The sequence below is a fragment of the Biomphalaria glabrata genome, chromosome 7, assembly GCF_947242115.1.
Source record: "Biomphalaria glabrata chromosome 7, xgBioGlab47.1, whole genome shotgun sequence".
Taxonomy (NCBI): Eukaryota; Metazoa; Mollusca; class Gastropoda; family Planorbidae; genus Biomphalaria; species Biomphalaria glabrata.
In genome coordinates, this window is record NC_074717.1 from 28,616,373 (window position 1) to 28,643,298 (window position 26,926).

The 26,926-nt window shown below is 37.4% G+C and overlaps 1 protein-coding gene across 4 annotated transcripts in view; it reads right to left on the reverse strand.

Moving 5' to 3' along the window:
• The window catches only part of LOC106063352 (leucine-rich repeat and coiled-coil domain-containing protein 1-like), a 265,048-nt gene that overhangs the window by 61,503 nt on the left and 176,619 nt on the right, over positions 1-26,926 (reverse strand). For all 4 annotated transcript variants that reach the window (XM_056035607.1, XM_056035603.1, XM_056035605.1 and 1 more), the window contains exons 12-15: positions 8,574-8,708; positions 7,149-7,288; positions 6,392-6,508; positions 4,584-4,668 (exon numbers count right to left, since the gene is read on the reverse strand). In XM_056035607.1, the coding sequence (XP_055891582.1) occupies positions 4,584-4,668; positions 6,392-6,508; positions 7,149-7,288; positions 8,574-8,708 (477 nt within the window). The remainder of the gene's footprint in view (positions 1-4,583; positions 4,669-6,391; positions 6,509-7,148; positions 7,289-8,573; positions 8,709-26,926) is intronic.

The window sequence follows — 26,926 nt, forward strand, 5'->3', positions numbered from 1 at the left end:
AGCCCTAAAACAAACTTAAGACCCTCAAAAAAAATAAAGTTGTCCGACTCTATTACAGCTATTGTATTTTATGGATCTAGGCCATGTCTACAATGTTGACATGAGAAAAGATCGAAAGGATTTAGACCTAGATCTAATTTTAAGAAATACACTTTGCGCAGATAGTTTTTTACTTTGAAATATGAAAATACAAAAGAAGATCAATTGATTTCATCATATAATAAAATTAACCTTCAATTTTGTGTTTCAAAAGCATTTTTTACATTAATTAATTCCTTATATCTGTGACTACAGATTTCCTGACGAACATTCTTTCATTAGACAATTCCGTAATGAATCGCGTACTAAATATTAATTCGTTTAATTGTTTACTTAATAATCCCATCATTAGATCTAAAACTCTAATTCAACTCTAAGATGATAAAACTTCTCTTCGCACAGATAGTTTTATACTTTAACACATAAACATATTAATTAAAGTCCATTCATTTCATATTTTGATCAAATAAACATTCAAATTTGGTTTTCTAAAGCTACATTCGTTTACGAAAGCTGCGAAGCCGAGTTGAGATAGGACTAGATCTATATTCATTAATGAATCGCGTACTAAAAATTATTTCGTTTAATTGATCACTTTATAATCCCATTCATTTAACAAAGCTATCGCTCTTTTCGTTTTTAATAGATAAGAATGTATCGACCTCGGGTAAACCATTTTCGCAAAACTAATTTTATTTTCGTAGCGAAAGAGAAATAACGTGAAAGGATCATCAGCTACGTTTAACATACATCTAAATCCAATCCACTAGATTATTCAAAAGCATTTTTTACATAAATTAGTTCCTGATATCTGTGACTACTGTTTCCTGGCGAACATTCTTTCATTAGATATTACCAAATGGTTACACATTCACACATCTCAATACTGAGTCTTTTTCTAGGCCTAGGTCTAAAACTCTTATTGAACTCTAAGACTGATAAAACTTCTTTTCGCAAAGATAGTTTTAAGCTTTAACACATAAACATACTAATTATTGTCCATTCAATTAATATTTTAATCAAATTAACATTCAAATTTGTTTTTCTAAAGCATTTTTAATACATTCGTTCGCTGTTCGCTAAAGCTGCGTAGCCGTGTTGAGATAGGCCTATAGTATTAATTCATGAAAAAAAGTTCACGCATGCGCAGCACAGAATGAACTCTATAAAAGCCAATTTTTAACTCTAGATTAGTGTAGATTTAGATCTATGTCTACCTCAAGATCTACTTTATACACATGAACATACAAAATTAAGTCTATTCATCTCAAATTTTAATCAAATATATGTAGGCCTACAAGCAAATGTTTTAATTTGAAAAAAAAATGGATTGAAGCCTATTAGCTATTTTGATTTGATAGCTTCATTCACACTATTTTTACATTGACACATTCGCTTTACTTATTACATTATTATTTCGTTTAATTGTTTACAAAACACTCTCAGTGACTATATCGAAAGTAATGCGCAAATAAAGACCCGCGGGTGGCGGGTAACATATGTCTAGTACACTATAAAGTAGAATGTGAGGTGTATGTATGTTACTTATAGACATCAAAACCGCTTGACCAATCTTGATAAAACTTGGCATGTATGTTTCTTAGGTACCAACTTAGACCTTAGTGTATGTATTGTAGCCCTAAAACAAATTTAAGACCCTCAAAAAAAATAAAGTTGTCCGACTCTATTACAGCTATAGTATTTTATGGATCTAGGCCATGTCTACAATGTTGACATAGAAAAGATCGAAAGGATTTAGAACTAGATCTAATTTTTAGAAATACACTTTGCGCAGATAGTTTTTTACTTTGACACATGAAAATACAAAAGAAGATCCATTGATTTTATTATATAATAAAATTAACCTTCAATTTTGTGTTTCAAAAGCATTTTTTGAATTAATTAGTTCGCTATATCTGTGACTGCAGATTTCCTGACAAACATTCTTTCATTAGACAATACCGTAATGAATCGCTTACTAAAAATTAATTCGTTTAATTGTTTACTTTATAATCCCATCCCTAGATCTAAACTCTAATTCAACTCTAAGATGATAAAACTTCTCTTAGCACAGATAGTTTTATACTTTAACATATGAACATACTAATTATAGTCCATTCATTTCTTATTTTGATCAAATAAACATTCAAATTTGGTTTTCTAAAGCATTTTTAAAAGACTACATTCGTTTACGAAAGCTGCGAAGCCGGGTTGAGATAGGCCTAGATCTATATTCATTCATGAATCGCGTACTAAAAATTATTTCGTTTAATTGTTCACTTTATAATCCCATTCATTTAACAAAGCTATCGCTCTTTTCGTTTTTAATAGATATGAATGTATCGGCTTCGGGTAAACCCATTTTCGCAAAACTAATTTTATTTTCGTAGCGAAAGAGAAATAACGTGAAAGGATCATTAGTTAAGTTTAACATACATCTAAATCCAATCCACTACATTAGTAAACACAAACTTAGACCCGCAGGCCGCGGGTAATGTCAGGCTAGTATATATATATATATATATATTGCAGTGTATTACAGTGTGAACATAGTTTAGGACTTCGACTTGTTGACTAGATTTTGTCTACATTCAAGTTTTTCTTTTCTACACAAAGTCTGCTCTTAATGTCCTGTATAAAGTCTAGTTACAAATGTATTTCTCTTAGTGCTGACAGGAGACTATGTGTTATTACACCTACTAACTTAGTACTAACTGTACTTACACCTACTAACGGTACTTACACCTACTAAGTGTACTTACACCTACTAACTGTACTTACACCTACTAACTGTACTTACACCTACTAAGTGTACTTACACCTACTAACTGTACTTACACCTACTAACTGTACTTACACCTACTAAGTGTACTTACACCTACTAACTGTACTTACACCTACTAACTGATTTTACACATACTAACTGTACTTACACCTACTAACTGTACTTACACCTACTAAGTGTACTTACACCTACTAAGTGTACTTACACCTACTAACTGTACCTACACCTACTAACTGTACTTACACCTACTAACTGATTTTACACCTACTAAGTGTACTTACACCTACTAACTGTACTTACACCTACTAAGTGTACTTACACCTACTAAGTGTACTTACACCTACTAACTGTACTTACACCTACTAAGTGTACTTACACCTACTAACTGATTTTACACCTACTAAGTGTACTTACACCTACTAACTGTACTTACACCTACTAAGTGTACTTACACCTACTAAGTGTACTTACACCTACTAACTGTACTTACACCTACTAAGTGTACTTACACCTACTAACTGATTTTACACCTGCAATTGTTAACAGCAGATTGGCGCTACTCTTTGTATCAACAAGAGCAACGTAACAGTGGTGGGCGTTTTCTTATGGGCCACCAGGGGGTGGACCGCCATGAAAGTGAGTTCAATCGCCGTTCTCCAAGTCAGCTAATTGATTGAAGGCAAGTCCAGCAGGTCAATTCATTGTGAACTGGACGTGTGATGGGAAACACTTTGATGAATGGGAGAACACGTTTTTTTAGTACTGAGTTTTTTTTCTTCTTTTTCTCTCAGTGAACTTAAAAGGGGGGGGGGCGTTAAGAAGATGAACTATCGTGGAAGTAAGAAGATAGAGGGGAGGGGGGGGCTGAGTGAACAGAGCGTACTATAGGGCACTATAGTGAGAGAAAAAAATAGTCTAAGATTATAAGAGGCTATGGTCCAGACAGATTGTGATGAGTATTAAGGAATTCAATTTCCTTTGACAATAGCTTGCCCAGGTGACGTCAATCAATAGCGTTAATGAAATCACCAAGGCTGTTTGGTCGGCAGTAACCTACTAGGGCTAAGTGAGACAGTGTTGACTACTAGACAGTTTTGAGAAAAGAAAATACTTGGATGAATGGGGGGGGGGGAGCTCTCCCTCTCGATGGTATTTGTAGTGAAAGTTTGGTCTAGCCAGTAAATAACTTGGAGCTTGTTGCTCATGGATTGTTTGTACCTAGACCGCGGTCTATTGAGAGAATGATCAAATGACCAATGCACTTAATTAGATACTGGTGTCAGACTCACTCCAGCGATCAGCTTGTGGCAATGGTTCTCAAAGTTGGTGCGTCAGGGGTAATTGCTTTTTTTATCGTGAAATCTGTTTTTTTTTTTTTTTTTTTTTTTTTGCAGGGTCCAAAAAAAGTTGATAAGAATACTTTGTGTCTACACTTCAAAGTTCTACATTTTTAGTTGTCACTCATTTAGTAGGAACATTTGTTCAAATATTGTGACCGAGTCTTGGCTTCCTAAAGTTGCAATATTCAAAACTATAGATATACATGTACTCTTTAATAAAACTTTGTGTCCATGTGTACTTCAAAACTTTCTCTACCCCTAGACAGGACATTGGTGTAGTTACTAGGTAGTACTGTGCTGTTTTGGTTCAACAAATCACATCTGACTTTTAGGCAAGTTAGGCAAGATAAAACAAAACTGATCGCACAAGTGGCAGGCCAAGTAAAATTGAAAGCTACTAGACTTCTCCTCTACTCTACCTCTTTCATTCGTGTCTCCTCTAACTGCAAGGCGTAACGGAACTCGTTCTCCAGGTCTGTGTATTGCAGCGTGAGTTGTTCCACTCTGTTCAGGAGAGACAACAGAGAGACATTAGTTGCACCAGCAAGAGATATATCATGAACTAGTAACTACATCAGTGGGAGAGACAACAGAGAGACATTAGTTGCACCAGCAAGAGATATATCATGAACTAGTAACTACATCAGTGGGAGAGACAACAGAGAGACATTAGCTGCACCAGCAAGAGATATAACATGAACTAGTAACTACATCAGTGGGAGAGACAACAGAGAGACATTAGTTGCACCAGCAAGAGATATATCATGAACTAGTAACTACATCAGTGGGAGAGACAACTTTGAATTAGTATCTACATTAGCAAAATAGACATACTAGAACTAGTGTCTACATTAGCAAAATAGACACACTAGAACTAGTGTCTACATCAGCATAAGCAACTAATATCTACACCAGAAAAAAAGCAGCTAATAACTACACGCTTATATCTGCAGTACTAATATCACTACCTGGTATGGCAATCTGAACATTAAAAATAAAAATAAGCTTCATATATTCCTAAATGCTGCTCGTAAAGTCATTAGCAAAAAAACAAAACCCATTTGGGCAGCTGTTTGATAAAAACATTCATAAGTAAGCTAAAAAGATTCTAGAAATAAAAAAAAAATCACTCTTTGGGTCAGGATTTTGTGATTTTACCTTCACAAAAGAGATACAAGACACCGATAGCAAAGACAAACAGACACAAAAACTCATTTGCTCCCCCCCCCCCTCCCGGACAATCATATCATTTAATAAAATGAAACTATCTGATATAAACTTTTCACATGTAAATTATGAGTAAGCCTGGTGTGAATGTATATTTTGGTTTTCTATAGTTATGTTTTGTTTGGTGTAATGCACAAATGGTAACACAAATTTCCTTATGGATAATAAAGATTATTATTATAATTATATCTACACCAGACAGAAGCAGGTAAAGTAAATAGCGGAGGAATGGTGCAAGTGAAATGACCTTGACAAACAGGTGACCCTAAGAACTCCACTTGACTCATTGTCACAAATTCGTTTTTTAAAGATGGACAGCATTCAATCGTTTTTCGAAATTATAATAACAAATAAAAATTAGAACTAAAAGTTCGTCCAAATGTTTTATTAAGTTTTTTGAATGTTGAGAAGACTTCCATCATCGAAAAGTCTGTCCAAGCATGAAAGCATCACATATTTTTTATACATGACTTTGTTGAGAGTCAACAGGAGAAAAGGGGGGGGGGTAGGCTGTGAACATGAAAACACCAGCTATCTACTTTTCCCACCTGTAGCTCTCACACATACACCAGGCAGAACTAAAATAACCTTGACGCGGTTCACTTCCAAAAATTAAGTAGCGTCTGAGAGCAGAGGAAGACTCTTCACTAGGAACCTGGTTATGTAACAACAGTTGTACATATCTAAACGAGGTTTGTTTGTGTTTTTACATTGGAGCACGACGTGTACTCTGATGGTTTCTCCAGAGACCTATAAACACTAGAGCCAGTGTAGACACCTATAATCCACAGTGTGCTCAAGTCTTAAGTTTATCTGTTGAGATAAGGAGGATTTCTGCCAAGACTAAACTCAATGTTTATTTACGCATTTTAACACCAATAAAAACAAATCGATGCAGGGATTCTCAAATATGGAATGTCCACACAAGTTGAAATGAGGTTTCTTAAAGGAGGTAAAATGAATGTTAAAATGACAAAGTTTCAGTTGTGGACCCACTGACCTCTCTTGCTGTTTCGTCTGTTCAGCCTGGAAAGATCTTTCAGCATTTTTGACTTTTTCTTGTATGATTTGTTGTAAGTCAGGACTGTTGAGCTTGTAGCGAGTTCTCAATTCTTCCCTAGAGAAATGAGATGGCAGAATAGAGTGGGTCGACAAGGGGGAAGGGGGGTACAAGTATACAAGACTACATACAAAGTTCCAATTGAAAAGTATGCACATTCAATCCCCCCTCCCCACAGCTCAAACTTATATACTTACAAGTAGCTTCAAACAAAGTAATGTTTATACAGTTGTCCACTATATAATACAATGTACCTGTATTGATTGTTGTTATTCACCTTGCAAGAGTAAAACGCGCCCAAGTTATTTCAAATTCAAACTTAAGACTTACATCACTATAAAAACTCTAATTTGAATTTAAAATTGTCTATCAGACTCTGGTAGTTAAGAAAGAAACGAAACGAAGTAGTTTGGAGTGAAACAAAGAAATGAAACTAAACTAGATGAGTTTATATTGTTTGTGGCTATTCTATTTTATTATTTATTTAGTACTAATCTGTCTAGGACACTACTTAGTCTGTATCAAGCATATTTTTACACACATGAATTCAAAATATATAACTTTCAATAACATTCATTACAATAACTTTATTTTCTTTCAAGTTATATTTCCTTATTCTTTCAAAAAATCAATGAATCTCTACAAAAAGAAAACAAAAAGCTTAACTATGACAGAACACACTGAGGCTACTATCTACCTGTGGGCATTTTCTCTGGCAGCCAGTGTCTCCTGCAACTGTTGCAACTGAAGTTTTGTAGCCTCCAGCGAATGTCTCAACACTTGAACTTCTCGAGACATGGCCGACGCTCTGTGTTGTGCTTCTTGTAGCTGGCTTTTCTGTTTCAGTGTTTTTGGTGGGGATAAAGTAAACAAGAGACAATCAGAGACTCTTGTGGAATCACTCTCTAGACTCGCCATTAAGTACCGCGCGTGCTGTTTTAAGGTAACGATTCTCTCGTTTCTTAGATAACTCAAATCTGACGCAATCTTTAAAGTTCACAATCCCAAGAGATTCTAGAAACTTAAACATTGCTCTATGTAAGTGGATGTAAATAACGGTGAGGGTACAAATGATTGCCCCCCCCCCCTTTTTAGGGCATTGGAAAAAAAAACAACAACCTAAAATTCCATTTCTCTAGTCTGCACCGTACACTGCTCTGGTGTGCCAATACAGTAAGTCAGAGCAACGGTCTTCCAAAGCTCCAAATGAATTCAGACATCAACTTCGTGTGTTATCGTACAATCTAGACCAGTGTTTCCCAAACTGTGTTCCGCGGAACCCTAGTGTTCGAGAGGCCTGAGTAGGTGTCTTCAAGAACTACTGAAATAGGCCACCACGTGAACCAATCATTGCAGACAAAAAATATTAATTATTCTTGATAACCAAATAAATGATGTTACATCACTATGAACTTTGAACTGATGTAGATTCTGAATCTAATTTGAAACAAAGATATAATAAAAGGTCAAACATTAGTTGATTTCTGGTTTAGTTTTTCTAAAGAGCACCACAATATTTTAATGCAAGTAATTTATTTGTGTGTGTGTGTTTTACTTCAGTTTCATACAATCTATTTGTTCGAAGCAGGATATTCTTACAATGGTCCAACGAAGTCAAATTATAGCTATAGGTTAGAATTCAGATTTTCAATACCTAATGTTTAAATCGTATCTAAGATGTCTACATATATTTCTAAAAGATTTACAATTTAAAAAAATGCTTAATCGATAATACGGCTTAATTTTGTTTTATTTAAAAAATAAACATCAATCTAAAAAGTAAGCAAAGTGTTCCGCTAAATACTCAGAAAGTGCGAAGTGTTCCGTTAGGGACAAAGTTTGGGAACCACTGATCAAGACCTACGCACTTTAAGCAAACACATTTTCTTTATTATACAGGAGCGAACCAAAAACATTTTTGAGTTTCATGAAATAAGAGGACCAGTGGGACAATACTACAACTGAATGTCTCTGTCTGAAGTCAGGAACTATATTTCAAGGGACTATTTACAAAGTTCGTTGTATCTATTGACTTCAAAGTGCCACAACATTTTTTATTTGAAACTTTTTTTTCCTACAAAAACGTTGGTGAAACTTTTCTACTAGTCAAGTAAACAACTACCTGGTGGACTCGTTCGGACATCTCGTCTGCTTCTTGACGGGCCATAGTTGTCTCCGCTTGTTTCAGAGCTTCGCGGCTTTTTTCCTCAGCCCGTTTAGCCTCCTCCAGTTGCTCTTTTAATTGGCTGACGTCACGCTGTTGAGAAGAGAACAGTCACGTGATATGTACAGTATACACTATCCAGGTGTCTGACATTTGAACTACTAACAATTGATCTAGTGATACTAACACACACACACACGTGATGCAGATGTGTTGTTTTAATAAAAAAACAAAAAATAAATTTCAATTTAGAAAATAAAAAAAAATCATAGCGCAAACTTGAGTGAGAGTATTAACGGACACCATGAATTTTGACTAGAAGAAATAAACCCGTAGTGAGAACTGTTGACCTGAATCATCAACGTATCCTCAGATGTGCGGCTAAGTGGGATCATCCGTTTGGAGACCTAGCAAGAATCCCGACTCGAGATGAGTTGTGTTTGAAAAAGAATCCCGACTCGAGATGAGTTGTGTTTAAAAAAGAATCCCGACTCGAGATGAGTTGTGTTTGGGCATAGAAAACTTTCTCCCATATATACCCCACCCCCTCATGTCCAGAAAAGACATTGTACCATAATTTAATTAGGGATAAGGTAATTAACGGCGCCCTATATTCATAACCGAAGTCTTCATTGACACTCATCGTTCTATGCGCTTTACCCCTCAACAATCATATATCTCCTTCTAGTAAGAAAGATGTATAAACAACTGGAACAACTACATATGAAACTATCCCTACATGTACTGGGTAATGAGGTGATCAAAAACTATCTTGCTGAAAGGCTTGTGTTTCAAGACAATGACTGATTGGTCAAGAGAGCCCAAATAAGATCATTGCGTGATGAATAAATGGGACTATGTCAAGACCGCTACATGAGGAATATGGATACATCGCTGCTGCTGGTACCAGTGTCTCATAACGCTACAGTAGTGACACAATCATCATCCACTGTGACAGCACGCTTTTATCAAGATGACAAAGGGAGGGGAGAGTAAGGAGACTGCTTGTAGGTTGGACTAAACATAAAGAAACCGAAATCTGAAATATGTTCTACCACTTGAGGTCAGGCTACACCGCTATGCAGTTGTACACAGAAAGAATGAAAAAAAACAACAAAAAATGAAACAGAAAATATAAAATAAGATAAGAGTCTAAATATAAGATAAAGATAGTGAAGAGATGGTACTAATGTCTTACCAAATAGTTGACACTATTTAACTAAACATTGAACACAGACTTAGGTTCATGGAAGCGAAGATGAAGAAATGAGAAAGCTGTCATTTGTGTCTCTATGTTAATCACTCTACCCCGAAGGAAGCACACAGAAACCCAGTAGGCTGTAGGACTAATGTTCTAGTTTCAACTAAAATACATGACCAAAGGTATATAGAAGAATGTATAGCTGTAGGCTGGGGGTGGTGGTGGTGGCTGGACAATAAGAAATAAAAACGAAGAGAAAAAAAGAAAGAGAGAAGAAAAGAGAAAGAAGGAGAGAAACAGAGAGTAGAAAAAGAAAGTCAAGGAAGAAGGGAAAGAAGTGGAAAGAGAAAGTCAATAACTTTCAAAACGAGACATTGACATAGATGCTAAAACAAATCCATGACATTTCTTCTTGTACAATTAGTCAAGAGTTCATGTTCAAAAGATACAAATAAAAAATCAATAATCAATATTTAATCAACATTCTCCAGCAGTTCTAGCACGCAACTTGGGAAATGTGAAGCAGGCAAACAAAGAAGCTAACAGAAAAATGAGTTTTCTAAACAGATTGTTGTAGAGCGGTCTAACACAAGGAGCTTCTAGCAATGGGATGTCTCTCCCCCGCCCCATCATCCCATTACACACACCACCCACCTACCTATGTGTAATTAACTCTTGTGAACATAATGATCCTACAGAAAACAGACAAGTACGAGTGAAGACTCGATGCCTAGAGGGTGACTTCGGGTTCCCAAGAAACTTTTTTTTTTTTTGGTGTCATCCATTTTTACATGAGTAATTAGCGCGGAGAGTTTGGAAAGAAAATTGTGTGTGTGTGTGTGCGTGTAAGTTGTTCACATATTAAAATGAGTTTTTTTTTGGGGGGTCAGAATGTGTGGTCGACATGTTCACAATAGTCACCTCAAAGTCTAGATAAGTTTGTTTAGTCTTACAGAGGAGATAATGGCATGTAGAGAAAGGAAAAAAACTAAAACTAAAAACTAACTAAAAGAAGATGTTTTTATGTCAAGTTAGAGAAGCAGCAATGAGCAGACAGGAAACAAAAGATGTTTTTATATCAAGTTAGAGAAGCAGCAATGAACAGACAGGAAACAAAGATGTTTTTATATCAAGTTAGAGAAGCAGCAATGAGCAGACAGGAAACAAAGATGTTTTTATATCAAGTTAGAGAAGCAGCAATGAGCAGACAGGAAACAAAGATGTTTTTATATCAAGTTAGAGAAGCAGCAATGAACAGACAGGAAACAAAGATGTTTTTATATCAAGTTAGAGAAGCAGCAATGAGCAGACAGGAAACAAAGATGTTTTTATATCAAGTTAGAGAAGCAGCAATGAGCAGACAGGAAACAAAGATGTTTTTATATCAAGTTAGAGAAGCAGCAATGAGCAGACAGGAAACAAAGATGTTTTTATATCAAGTTAGAGAAGCAGCAATGAGCAGACAGGAAACAAAGATGTTTTTATATCAAGTTAGAGAAGCAACAATGAGCAGACAGGAAACAAAGATGTTTTTATATCAAGTTAGAGAAGCAGCAATGAGCAGACAGGAAACAAAAGATATTTTCATCATGATTTTGTTAAAGTTGTTGATTGTGTATGTTTTCAATCCGTGTGTTTGATGCTTGCATTTATTAATAGAGCAGCACAAGAAAACTCTTGTGTAGTGATGTACATTTTCTTTGGTTGTCGAGTGGCAATGCTTGATGTTTGTACATCAAGCAATGCGGCTCCAAGTCTTAATTCCATCACTTTGTACAATCCTGGACGAGAACGTCTTTGCAGTTCAACATCTCTACCGGGGGGGGGCATGTGTAAAGAAACACAGTTGGCTTTTTACCGATAGGTTCTAGGTTAAACCTGCAATAACTTTTGCAGTTGGTATGTTTAGTCCATTCTTAATTCGATCGGATTTACTGGAGACTTTGATGACTAAAGCGACTTCGGCCAACAAGGGCTACGACTCCTGTATAAACTCTTGTCGCGGCCACTTGAAAACGGAACCAAGTTTGGTGGTTAGGAGGAGTACCAACCGACATAATCGTTGTGCAGTGCAGGTTACACGAACAGGGGGGGGGGCGTCATTACATTAAATTTAAATTTAAATTAAATTGGCTTGCTTTTTTCCCCTCGTGCAGAAACCATGAGAATGCAGAAGAGTGTAACATTGAGTAGCGCACATTTTCTGACTGAAAAACCTCATGTTTAAAATAGAAATCAATCATTTCTGAAGGAGATGACAACATATAGATCCCTTGCGTAAGACATTTTGTTTCAAAATAGCTTGACCCTAACAATAGGAACAAGAACGTAGGTAAAATTCAAGCTATTATAAGGAACAAAATGTCGAGGTTAAGGCTTATCCAGTAAACTCGGCGGACTGTCGCTAATAGAGCTTATTTGTACACTTGTTCAATGAAGGTTAACAGCCTGGCTTCTATCGACGTGAAATCCATTTATTTTGGCTTACTATATATGTAACATACGAAAAACACTAACTGACTTTGTAACACCAACAAGACATCCTATCTCATTAGAGGACAATGATAGAGTTCAAAGTGCGAGCTCATTACTTGACCCAGCTCTATTTCTTCCAAGACTTGCAGCTGACGTCAGAACGTTGTCACTAGTAAGTTAAAGAGGCATGCCATGAAAGAGAACATATACTGTCTAAAATAATGGCCCATGAAGTCAAACAGAAATACCCCAAGACACTCTCTGTCATCGGTGTGTCACATCAAAACTTAGATAATCAGGCCTTCATTCCTTCAAACGAAAACAACAACAAAAAAGGATGGCGATGTGATAATTTTTTAACATAATTTCAAATCTCTGCGACACAAATAATATCAATCATGTTGATTAATAATAATCTAAGGAAATTAACAACAACTGTGAGAGGCAAACAAGCGCGAGTTGATGTGTGGGTGTGTGAGAGAGACAAACAAGCTCGAGTTAATGTGTGGGTGTGTGATAGAGACAAACAAGCTCGAGTAAATGTGTGGGTGTGTGAGAGAGACAAACAAGCTGGAGTTGATGTGTGGGTGTGTGAGAGAGACAAACAAGCTCGAGTTAATGTATGGGTGTATGTGAGAGAGACAAACAAGCTGGAGTTGATGTGTGGGTGTATGTGAGAGAGACAAACAAGCTGGAGTTAATGTGTGGGTGTGTGAGAGAGACAAACAAGCTGGAGTTGATGTGTGGGTGTATGTGAGAGAGTCAAACAAGCTGGAGTTGATGTGTGGGTGTATGTGAGAGAGACAAACAAGCTGGGGTTAATGCGTGGGTGTGTGAGAGAGACAAACAAGCTGGAGTTGATGTGTGGGTGTATGTGAGAGAGTCAAACAATCTCGAGTTAATGTGTGGGTGTATGTGAGAGAGACAAACAAGCTCTAGTTAATGTGTGGGTGTGTGAGAGAGACAAACAAGCTCGAGTTAATGTGCGGGTGTATGAGAGACAAACAAACTCGAGTTGATGTGTAGGTGTGTGTGTGTGTGAGACAAACAAACTCGAGTTGATGTGTAGGTGTGTGTGTGTGTGTGTGTGTGTGTGAGACAAACAAACTCGAGTTGATGTGTAGGTGTGTGTGTGTGTGTGAGAGGGACAAACAAGCTCGAGTTGACGTGTGGGTGTGTGAGAGAGACAAACAAGCTCGAGTTGATGTGTAGGTGTGTGTGTGTGTGAGAGACAAACAAGCTCGAGTTAATGTGTAGGTGTGTGTGTGTGAGAGAGACAAACAAGCTCGAGTTGATGTGTAGGTGTGTCTGTGTGAGAGACAAACAGACTCAAGTTGTGTGTGGGGTGTGTATGTGAAAGTGTGTGTTGCGTAAGAAGCTTGCCACCCACGCAGTCCAGTACAGATCAATACTCAATCAAAGTGTGTTCAAGTGGGAGAAAAAAACAGAAAACAAATCAAATACTCACAACTCGTCAAATAGAGAGAATTAACCAAGAAAGTCAATACAAACAAAAAAAGCGGCAAACGATTAGAAAGTAAGAGATGTGGCTAACTCTAACATCACGGGTGGCCCCATCTTTTGTTTCCATGTGCCTGTTTTGTTTACACCTCTCAAACTTTCACCTCCTTTCAGCCCATTAAAATAGAATAATTTGGACATATTTGGCAGTATTACATTCCATAAGCTATCTAGAACATCATGTTTCCGAAATCCCCTGAGAACTTGTCCTCTACAACCAGCGCACCTCACAATGAAGGATGAGACCACTGTTTCATATCCAGCAGTTCACAATAGTCTCTGATTTGTCTGTTTAATCCTATGGCTCTGATGTTATTGACACTTTATACAACTAATTGAACGTGTTGCTAATGCAAAGAACGTGCCAAAGAAAGTGTTGCTAATGCAAAGAACATGCCAAAGAACGTGTTGCTAATGCAAAGAACATGCCAAAGAAAGTGTTGCTAATGCAAAGAACATGCCAAAGAACGTGTTGCTAATGCAAAAAACATGCCAAAGAACGTGTTGCTAATGCAAAGAACGTGTTGCTAATGCAAATAACATGCCAAAGAACGTGTCGCTAATGCAAAGAACATGCCAAAGAACGTGTTGCTAATGCAAAGAACGTGCCAAAGAACGTGTTGCTAATGCAAAGAACATGCCAAAGAAAGTGTTGCTAATACAAAGAACATGCCAAAGAAAGTGTTGCTAATGCAAAGAACATGCCAAAGAACGTGTTGCTAATGCAAAGAACATGCCAAAGAACATGCTGCTAATGCAAAGAACATGCCAAAGAACGTGTTGCTAATGCAAATAACGTGTTGCTAATGCAAAGAACATGCCAAAGAACGTGTCGCTAATGCAAAGAACATGCCAAAGAACGTGTTGCTAATGCAAAGAACATGCCAAATAACGTGTTGCTAATACAAAGAACATGCCAAAGAAGGTGTTGCTAATGCAAAAACGTGTTGCTAATGCAAATAACATGCCAAAGAACGTGTCGCTAATGCAAAGAACATACCAAAGAACGTGTTGCTAATGCAAAGAACGTGCCAAAGAAAGTGTTGCTAATGCAAAGAACATGCCAGAGAACATGTTGCTAATGCAAAGAACATGCCAAAGAAAGTGTTGCTAATGCAAAGAACATGCCAAAGAACGTGTTGCTAATGCAAAGAACATGCAAAAGAACATGCTGCTAATGCAAATAACGTGTTGCTAATGCAAAGAACATGCCAAAGAACGTATTGTTAATGCAAAGAACATGCCAAAGAACGTGTTGCAAATTCAAAGAACATGCCAAAGAACGTGTTGCTAATTCAAAGAACGTGTTGCTAATTCAAAGAACATGTTGCTAATGTAAAGAACATGCCAAAGAACGTGTTGCTAATGCAAAGAACATGCCAAAGAACGTGTTGCTAATGCAAAGAACATGCCAAAGAACGTGTTGCTAATGTAAAGAACATGCCAAAGAACGTGTTGCTAATGCAAAGAACATGCCAAAGAACGTGTTGCTAATGCAAAGAACATGCCAAAGAACGTGTCGCTAATGCAAAGAACATGCCAAAGAACGTGTTGCTAATGCAAAGAACATGCCAAAGAACGTGTTGCTAATTCAAAGAACGTGTTGCTAATTCAAAGAACATGCCAAAGAACGTGTTGCTAATGCAAAGAACATGCAAAAGAACGTGTTGCTAATGCAAAGAACGTGTTGCTAATTCAAAGAACATGCCAAAGAACGTGTTGCTAATGCAAAGAACATGCAAAAGAACGTGTTGCTAATGCAAAGAACGTGCCAAAAGAAAGTTTTGCTAATGCAAAGAACATGCCAAAGAAAGTGTTGCTAATGCAAAGAACATGCCAAAGAATGTGTTGCTAATGCAAAGAACATGCCGAAGAACATGCTGCTAATGCAAAGAACGTGATGCTAATTCAAAGAACATGCCAAAGAACGTGTTGCTAATGCAAAGAACATGCAAAAGAACGTGTTGCTAATGCAAAGAACGTGCCAAAAGAAAGTGTTGCTAATGCAAAGAACATGCCAAAGAAAGTGTTGCTAATGCAAAGAACATGCCAAAGAATGTGTTGCTAATGCAAAGAACATACCAAAGAACATGCTGCTAATGCAAAGAACATGCTAAAGAACGTGTTGCTAATGCAAATAACGTGTTGCTAATGCAAAGAACATGCCAAAGAACGTGTTGCTAATGCAAAGAACATGCAAAAGAACGTGTTGCTAATGCAAAGAACGTGTTGCTAATTCAAAGAACATGCCAAAGAACGTGTTGCTAATGCAAAGAACATGCAAAAGAACGTGTTGCTAATGCAAAGAACGTGCCAAAAGAAAGTGTTGCTAATGCAAAGAACATGCCAAAGAAAGTGTTGCTAATGCAAAAAACATGCCAAAGAATGTGTTGCTAATGCAAAGAACATGCCAAAGAACATGCTGATAATGCAAAGAACATGCCAAAGAACGTGTTGCTAATGCAAATAACGTGTTGCTAATGCAAAGAACATGCCAAAGAAAGTGTTGCTAATGCAAATAACGTGTTGCTAATGCAAAGAACATGCCAAAGAACGTGTTGCTAATTCAAAGAACATGCCAAAGAACGTGTTGCAAATTCAAAGAACGTGTTGCAAATTCACAGAACGTGTTGCTAATGCAAAGAACATGCCAAAGAACGTGTTGCTAATGCAAAGAACATACCAAAGAACGTGTTGCTAATGCAAAGAACATGCCAAAGAACGTGTTGCTAATGCAAAGAATATACCAAAGAACGTGTTGCTAATGCAAAGAACATGCCAAAGAACATGCTGCTAATGCAAAGAACATGCCAAAGAACGTGTTGCTAATGCAAATAACGTGTTGCTAATGCAAAGAACATGCCAAAGAAGGTGTTGCTAATGCAAAGAACATGCAAAAGAACGTGTTGCTAATGCAAAGAACGTGTTGCTAATTCAAAGAACATGCCAAAGAACGTGTTGCTAATGCAAAGAACATGCAAAAGAACGTGTTGCTAATGCAAAGAACGTGTTGCTAATTCAAAGAACATGCCAAAGAACGTGTTGCTAATGCAAAGAACATGCAAAAGAACGTGTTGCTAATGCAAAGAACGTGCCAAAAGAAAGTGTTGCTAATGCAAAGAACATGCCAAAGAAAGTGTTGCTAATGCAAAGAACATGCCAAAGAACGTGTTGCTAATGCAAAGAACATGCCAAAGAAAGTGTTGCTAATGCAAAGAACATGCCAAAGAATGTGTTGCTAATGCAAAGAACATGCCAAAGAACATGCTGATAATGCAAAGAACATGTCAAAGAACGTGTTGCTAATGCAAATAACGTGTTGCTAATGTAAAGAACATGCCAAAGAACGTGTTGCTAATGCAAATAACGTGTTGCTAATGCAAAGAACGTGTTGCTAATGCAAAGAACATGCCAAAGAACGTGTTGCTAATTCAAAGAACGTGTTGCTAATGCAAAGAACATGCCAAAGAACGTGTTGCTAATGCAAAGAACATGCAAAAGAATGTGTTGCTAATGCAAAGAACGTGCCAAAAGAAAGTGTTGCTAATGCAAAGAACATGCCAAAGAAAGTGTTGCTAATGCAAAGAACATGCCAAAGAACGTGTTGCTAATGCAAAGAACGTGTTGCTAATTCAAAGAACATGCCAAAGAACGTGTTGCTAATGCAAAGAACATGCAAAAGAACGTGTTGCTAATGCAAAGAACGTGTTGCTAATTCAAAGAACATGCCAAAGAACGTGTTGCTAATGCAAAGGACATGCAAAAGAACGTGTTGCTAATGCAAAGAACGTGCCAAAAGAAAGTGTTGCTTATGCAAAGAACATGTCAAAGAAAGTGTTGCTAATGCAAAGAACATGCCAAAGAATGTGTTGCTAATGCAAAGAACATGCCAAAGAACATGCTGATAATGCAAAGAACATGCCAAAGAACGTGTTGCTAATGCAAATAACGTGTTGCTAATGCAAAGAACATGCCAAAGAACGTGTTGCTAATGCAAATAACGTGTTGCTAATGCAAAGAACATGCCAAAGAACGTGTTGTTAATGCAAAGAACTTGCCAAAGAACGTGTTGCTAATGCAAAGAACATACCAAAGAACGTGTTGCTAATGCAAAGAACATGCCAAAGAACGTGTTGCTAATGCAAAGAACATACCAAAGAATGTGTTGCTAATGCAAAGAACATGCCAAAGAACGTGTTGCTAATTCAAAGAACGTGTTGCTAATGTAAAGAACATGCCAAAGAACGTGTTGCTAATGTAAAGAACATGCCAAAGAACGTGTTGCTTATGTAAAGAACATGCCAAAGAACATGTTGCTAATGTAAAGAACATGAGAAAGAACGTGTTGCTAATGTAAAGAACATGCCAAAGAACGTGTTGCTAATGCAAAGAACATGCCAAAGAACTTGTTGCTAATGTAAAGAACATGCCAAAGAACGTGTTGCTAATGTAAAGAACATGCCAAAGAACGTGTTGCTAATGTAAATAACATGCCAAAGAACGTGTTGCTAATGCAAAGAACATGCCAAAGAACGTGTTGCTAATGCAAAGAACAAGTTTTTCCAAACAGATTCTTTCGAGCAGGATCATACTTCTAGCAATTGTATCAGATATAAACCGGTGTTCCATCGGTACAGACAAGAATACAGAAAGAGTTAAAATTTAAATGATGGGTTTCTAGACAAGCTTTACTTTCTAAAATATGTCTAACTGTCTGATTCTTCATGGAGTGACTCAAGGTCAATAAGTTCTTCAAAGATGTTTCCTTCCTTTCTCTGGTACAACAGATTCGTTCAAGGCTAAGGAAAAGAAAGAACCTGTACGGGCACGAGCCTTCACTGTCTCAGCCTCAACAAATACATTTCCCTGGAGTGAAGTCATCTTATGGTGGGACGACACTCTGCACTTTATGTGTAGAACATAAAAATAACACCACTTATTAATTCTTGTTTTAAATTATAGCCCACTTATATGCATACTAAATAGACATGTTCTCTTTAGAAAAAAGGAAACATTTTTTTTTAAATTTAGTAGCTAGTATGACAGAAATTACTTAATTTATTAATATTATTTTGAAAAAAAAATCAAAAAAAAAATAATCTAAAAACCGTTTGCATAAATGTGCTAAAAGTATGACATTCGTTTGTCATCCTTACTAAATAGTCTCATGTGTTTCTTAGTATTAATTGTGAATAGTTGTAAAATAGGTGTATTTTTATGAAAGAACGGCTTGCATAGTTGATTTTAAAAATTAAATTTTTCGCTATCAGAAAAGATAAAAGTAGCCGTTGCATCAGAACTTTCAATGGTCTAAATTAGTATAAAATATGATATTGGATTTTCAATTTATTTTCTAGTTTAGGAGATCTAAACTGGACTGACTGACGGACCGAGAGACCACACAAAACTAATAGCGGCTATTCCCCTTTTAGGGGCCGCTAAAAAAAACAAGAATGACGTAGCCGTAAGAAAGTAGTGGAAACTAAACACTGACTTCATTGTCACAGCACCAAAATGTGAGCATAGTGTAAGTGCTCCAACGTTGCTGTTTTTTCATTCATAATTAGAAAAGTCAGTATTTATTTTTTTCGAATTCGCATCAAAGCAAGATATTTGAAGATGCGGGAGGGGGGGGGGGAAGCATTTCCGAGCAGACGTGTATTTCAGGAGACACTGACACCGGATAGATTTCCAGTCGTCAGATGTTTCTGTTCAGATCTTTGAAGAACATCTCTGAACATGCCTCTGATGTGAATGAAGCAAATATTATCACAGAAATCCAGCGACCAAAAAAAGAAAAAAAGTAAGAATTGTCTCCTTCCTAAAGTTGGCAGGTCTAGAAGTTGTAGAAATGTATGAACGGAACAAGTAAAAACAGTTCAAGGAGTACATAGAGAAATATGATCAGATGTCCACATGACGCACCCAATGAAAGAGAGCTCCTTGGTCATTTCTGGATGATTAAGCATTTGGAAATTAGGTCTTTGTACTCGGACAGCATTGACGTTGACTAGCTCACCTCAAGCTGCTCAGTTACTTAGCGACACAGACCTGTGTAATAAAGTTGAAATACATCACACAAGTGGACACACTTAATGCGACGGTTATACAACCACACACAGAGGCGACTTACCCCCCACACGCCGCCACACACAGAGGCGACATACCCCCCACACATGCCGCCACAAAAAGCCGCACACACTTAACACTTTAATACGTACTGTTCATTCATACATTCATGACTTCATCAACTTGAAATCTGTTGGATGGTTGGGGCACCACAGATAATCTGTTGACCGTCTCTCTCCATTCGTCTTTTGCTTTGACTAAAATCTCGTTCATTAACAGACATGTTAGACATGTCCATTCATTTAAGTTGTCTTCCCATTGCTTTTTGTTTGCATCTTTTTCTCTCGGTACTGTTTCCGGTAGAAAGATGTTTGGAGCCCTATCGATAGTGTGATCCTCTATCGAGATTCTTTATTTGTGGTGTGGTCTTTGAAAGTGATACCTAGCATCCTTGTATATTATCTCGATTCCATGGTTAGGATCCTTCTCTCTAGTTCTCCAGTCAGCGTCCAGACTCCCAAGCATATAAGAATGTAGCCATGATCCAGGACTGCATTGATCAGACTTTAATGTCGAGAGCTATGCCTTCGTCTTTCCATTTAATACATTGATTATAAAACCTCGGACTGTCTACTTTTTCCCCCTATAGAACTGAAAATATTTTAAAGATTTGTTACAGGGAAAACAGTTTATGTTGCACCTTGCACAAATCAAAAGTGCATCAAACACCCAAAGAAATATCAGAGCAACGTCTCCATGTCCTTCAATATTTGGACACATTTGAGGCTACTCTATTTTTCAATCTTTGACCTACTACTAGTCTACATGTACTTACACTAGATCCCTACAATTTGTTTTTAAAGAACATTTTCAGAGTCCTAGTAGACTGTTGAGAATCCAAGTATATTGACTCAATAGACTGTCACCAACGTCGGATATTGTCTAGAGCGTCCTTTAATTCTTTGGTAATTCAGACCCAAACACAGAGATCAACATTTACACACATACAATTATGGCTGATGATTTACAATGCTATCAATATTACTGCTACAAGTTAGGTAACATCCTTGTATAGCATCTCGATTCCATGCTAGGATCTTCCTCTTTTACTGCTACAGTTTCTTAAGATCCAAGCTACTTGATACTGTAGCGATGACATGGGCACTACTTCATTAGAAGAACCTGCCCGGAGGCAGACGAGGGCTTCACTGGGTTATTCCCTCATGTACACAATGTTATTTCCTTGTGGCAGGGTGTTATACTCCAATCAAGACTTATAGCATACATGGGAGTCCTCACAGCAGTTCGGCTTTTCAGACGCTCTTCAAAGAACTGGATAACGCTTTAGTAAACCTTTAGAACTTTTATTTACAGACATTTCTACTCTGTCTCTATTGTCACTCCTTCCAGCGTCTCTAAACATGACGTACATCCTGTCTAATTTTACTCTTCTGGTCCCGAGATTAATACTCAAAATACTATAAATATGTATCCTAACAATGGGCAGACCGGGGGGTTGTAATGAGGGGTGAGGGGGGAGGAGAAGGCTAACTTCTGTGGGGTCCTAAACATCCAATAATAATAAAACAAAGACAACCTGTTACGCTTAAGATTTAGTGACCTCCCTGGAGCAAATAGTTTTTAGACATAGGAGACTCTAAACTCTAAACTCTCCACTTTCTCTTTCCCCTCGCTTCTCTCTCTCTCTCTCTCACTCTGACTCTCTCTCTCTCTCAGCCCCCATATCGTTCTCTCCAGTTATTAAGTGAGAGGAGAAGATTGGAGGTGTCCCAGAGAATCGGCTATAATTGTCGGAAACACAACACAGAGACCTGTCAGTCTCAAGGGATCTCAAAACGCTATATGTCAGGACTTCGAAGACGTGACTCTGCCTGGAGACGACCACATCCTCCATCACAACAAATACTAAACTTGGGTTTCATTTTTTTTAAATATTTTTTTTTCTTGGTAACTTTTAAAATAAAAACATTTCCTCAAACATCACATTCTTCATAGGGTTTCATTTTGAATTGTTGCCACACATCATGGTGTCCCAGTAACACACTTTTGAGATCCATTATCAGTGAGAATCTCTGAGCCAAGCGATAAATGACTTCCAGCACTTTCATAACGACAGGTAACTGAGGGCAAGAATTCCATTCAACTCTGGTGAGGGCATTCTTCACAGCTGTCATGATCAACAGATCAACTGGGAGATCTCGTGGAGCAAGAACAAGAAAAAAAATAGGATGGTTAGAATTGAAGAAAGGAAGAAATCATTGGAAATGTGGATCAATGGAAAGAAGAATTCACTTTTTTAAAATTATTTTTTGTCAGGAAAGAAAAGGAGATACAAATGTCCAAGTCTGGAGGTGTACAATCCGCCCTAAATTGGGATGTGTGAGTGAGTGCAAGTTCGAAGGCCGCACGGATACACATTTCCCAATGTCCACAAAAAGAGATTATTCCAGAGCGCATTAAGTATCCTTTAGCATGAAAAAAAAATACCAACGCAAAAAAAAAAGGCTTATTCCCCTTAAAAGAGCCTCAATAGCTGTTTTATAAATAAGAGAACACGTGATCAAGAAACAGACCATGACAAAAACAAATCTCTGTTAAAGGGACTTAAAGCTTTATCTCTTTGGTTTGTCCATTTAATGTGAAGTCGTGATTGGATTAAACTGTCAACAGAGCGAGAAATGAGAATTGAAAACTAAAAACAAAACAAATTAACATGACTAGGTTAAATATAAAATGTCAGTTTGCGTGAAAATATTCATGTGATTTGTTTACTCAACGGCATGGTACAATCAAACCCTGATGTTTCAACCCATTCAAATGGCTCTCATTAGCGAGAGACAAAAAAAAATGAACTGAAATAAAATTAGATCCCCCACACGAGAATGAAACAATAGCAGACTGAGTCTATTCAGACATTTTTATTCTATCTTGTTGTTCCTTTTCTTTGTTCTCTATCAGGTAGAGTTTCACATTCTTGTCATGAAGTGGCTTCAGAAACTGATAGAAATATATTTGTTTCTTTGAACTGCTCTACTAAGTCACGCTTCTTACAGCGTGTTCCTTTCACCAGGTCACTACAATATAGCTTCATTACAGCGTGTTCCTTTCACCAGGTCAATACAATATAGCTTCATTACAACGTGTTCCTTTCACCAGGTCAATACAATATAGCTTCATTACAACGTGTTCCTTTCACCAGGTCAATACAATGTAGCTTCATTACAGCGTGTTTCATTAACAAGGTCAATACAATATAGCTTCATTACAGCGTGTTCCTTTCACCAGGTCAATACAATATAGCTTCATTACAGCGTGTTCCATTAACAAGGTCAATACAATATAGCTTCATTACAACGTGTTCCTTTCACCAGGTCAATACAATGTAGCTTCATTACAGCGTGTTCCTTTCACCAGGTCAATACAATATAGCTTCATTACAGCGTGTTCCTTTCACCAGGTCAATACAATATAGCTTCATTACAGCGTGTTCCTTTCACCAGGTCAATACAATGTAGCTTCATTACAACGTGTTCCTTTCACCAGGTCAATACAATATAGCTTCATTACAGCGTGTTCCTTTCACCAGGTCAATACAATATAGCTTCATTACAACGTGTTCCTTTCACCAGGTCAATACAATATAGCTTCATTACAGCGTGTTCCTTTCACCAGGTCAATACAATGTAGCTTCATTACAGCGTGTTCCTTTCACCAGGTCAATACAATGTAGCTTCATTACAGCGTGTTCCATCAACCAGGTCAATACAATGTAGCTTCATTACAGCGTGTTCCTTTCACCAGGTCAATACAATGTAGCTTCATTACAACGTGTTCCATTAACAAGGTCAATACAATATAGCTTCATTACAGCGTGTTCCATTAACAAGGTCAATACAATGTAGCTTCATTACAGCGTGTTCCTTTCACCAGGTCAATACAATGTAGCTTCATTACAGCGTGTTCCTTTCACCAGGTCAATACAATGTAGCTTCATTACAGCGTGTTCCTTTCACCAGGTCAATACAATGTAGCTTCATTACAACGTGTTCCATTAACAAGGTCAATACAATATAGCTTCATTACAGCGTGTTCCATTAACAAGGTCAATACAATATAGCTTCATTACAGCGTGTTCCTTTCACCAGGTCAATACAATGTAGCTTCATTACAGCGTGTTCCATTAACAAGGTCAATACAATATAGCTTCATTACAGCGTGTTCCTTTCACCAGGTCAATACAATGTAGCTTCATTACAACGTGTTCCATTAACAAGGTCAATACAATATAGCTTCATTACAGCGTGTTCCATTAACAAGGTCAATACAATATAGCTTCATTACAACGTGTTCCTTTCACCAGGTCAATACAATGTAGCTTCATTACAACGTGTTCCATTAACAAGGTCAATACAATATAGCTTCATTACAGCGTGTTCCATTAACAAGGTCAATACAATATAGCTTCATTACAGCGTGTTCCTTTCACCAGGTCAATACAATATAGCTTCATTACAGCGTGTTCCTTTCACCAGGTCAATACAATGTAGCTTCATTACAGCGTGTTCCATTAACAAGGTCAATACAATATAGCTTCATTACAGCGTGTTCCTTTCACCAGGTCAATACAATGTAGCTTCATTACAGCGTGTTCCTTTCACCAGGTCAATACAATGTAGCTTCATTACAACGTGTTCCTTTCACCAGGTCAATACAATGTAGCTTCATTACAACGTGTTCCTTTCACCAGGTCAATACAATGTAGCTTCATTACAACGTGTTCCTTTCACCAGGTCAATACAATGTAGCTTCATTACAGCGTGTTCCTTTCACCAGGTCAATACAATGTAGCTTCATTACAGCGTGTTCCATTAACAAGGTCAATACAATATAGCTTCATTACAGCGTGTTCCTTTCACCAGGTCAATACAATGTAGCTTCATTACAACGTGTTCCATTAACAAGGTCAATACAATATAGCTTCATTACAGCGTGTTCCTTTCACCAGGTCAATACAATATAGCTTCATTACAGCGTGTTCCTTTCACCAGGTCAATACAATGTAGCTTCATTACAGCGTGTTCCATTAACAAGGTCAATACAATATAGCTTCATTACAGCGTGTTCCTTTCACCAGGTCAATACAATGTAGCTTCATTACAGCGTGTTCCTTTCACCAGGTCAATACAATGTAGCTTCATTACAGCGTGTTCCTTTCACCAGGTCAATACAATGTAGCTTCATTACAACGTGTTCCTTTCACCAGGTCAATACAATGTAGCTTCATTACAACGTGTTCCTTTCACCAGGTCAATACAATATAGCTTCATTACAGCGTGTTCCTTTCACCAGGTCAATACAATGTAGCTTCATTACAGCGTGTTCCATTAACAAGGTCAATACAATATAGCTTCATTACAGCGTGTTCCTTTCACCAGGTCAATACAATGTAGCTTCATTACAACGTGTTCCATTAACAAGGTCAATACAATATAGCTTCATTACAGCGTGTTCCTTTCACCAGGTCAATACAATGTAGCTTCATTACAGCGTGTTCCTTTCACCAGGTCAATACAATGTAGCTTCATTACAGCGTGTTCCTTTCACCAGGTCAATACAATATAGCTTCATTACAACGTGTTCCTTTCACCAGGTCAATACAATATAGCTTCATTACAACGTGTTCCTTTCACCAGGTCAATACAATGTAGCTTCATTACAGCGTGTTCCTTTCACCAGGTCAATACAATGTAGCTTCATTACAGCGTGTTCCTTTCACCAGGTCAATACAATATAGCTTCATTACAGCGTGTTCCTTTCACCAGGTCAATACAATATAGCTTCATTACAGCGTGTTCCTTTCACCAGGTCAATACAATATAGCTTCATTACAGCGTGTTCCTTTCACCAGGTCAATACAATGTAGCTTCATTACAGCGTGTTCCTTTCACCAGGTCAATACAATGTAGCTTCATTACAGCGTGTTCCTTTCACCAGGTCAATACAATATGGCTTCATTACAGCGTGTTCCTTTCACCAGGTCAATACAATATAGCTTCATTACAGCGTGTTCCTTTCACCAGGTCAATACAATGTAGCTTCATTACAGCGTGTTCCTTTCACCAGGTCAATACAATATAGCTTCATTACAGCGTGTTCCTTTCACCAGGTCAATACAATGTAGCTTCATTACAGCGTGTTCCATTAACAAGGTCAATACAATATAGCTTCATTACAGCGTGTTCCTTTCACCAGGTCAATACAATGTAGCTTCATTACAACGTGTTCCATTAACAAGGTCAATACAATATAGCTTCATTACAGCGTGTTCCATTAACAAGGTCAATACAATATAGCTTCATTACAGCGTGTTCCTTTCACCAGGTCAATACAATATAGCTTCATTACAGCGTGTTCCTTTCACCAGGTCAATACAATGTAGCTTCATTACAGCGTGTTCCATTAACAAGGTCAATACAATATAGCTTCATTACAGCGTGTTCCTTTCACCAGGTCAATACAATGTAGCTTCATTACAACGTGTTCCATTAACAAGGTCAATACAATATAGCTTCATTACAGCGTGTTCCATTAACAAGGTCAATACAATATAGCTTCATTACAACGTGTTCCTTTCACCAGGTCAATACAATGTAGCTTCATTACAACGTGTTCCATTAACAAGGTCAATACAATATAGCTTCATTACAGCGTGTTCCATTAACAAGGTCAATACAATATAGCTTCATTACAGCGTGTTCCTTTCACCAGGTCAATACAATATAGCTTCATTACAGCGTGTTCCTTTCACCAGGTCAATACAATGTAGCTTCATTACAGCGTGTTCCATTAACAAGGTCAATACAATATAGCTTCATTACAGCGTGTTCCTTTCACCAGGTCAATACAATGTAGCTTCATTACAGCGTGTTCCTTTCACCAGGTCAATACAATGTAGCTTCATTACAACGTGTTCCTTTCACCAGGTCAATACAATGTAGCTTCATTACAACGTGTTCCTTTCACC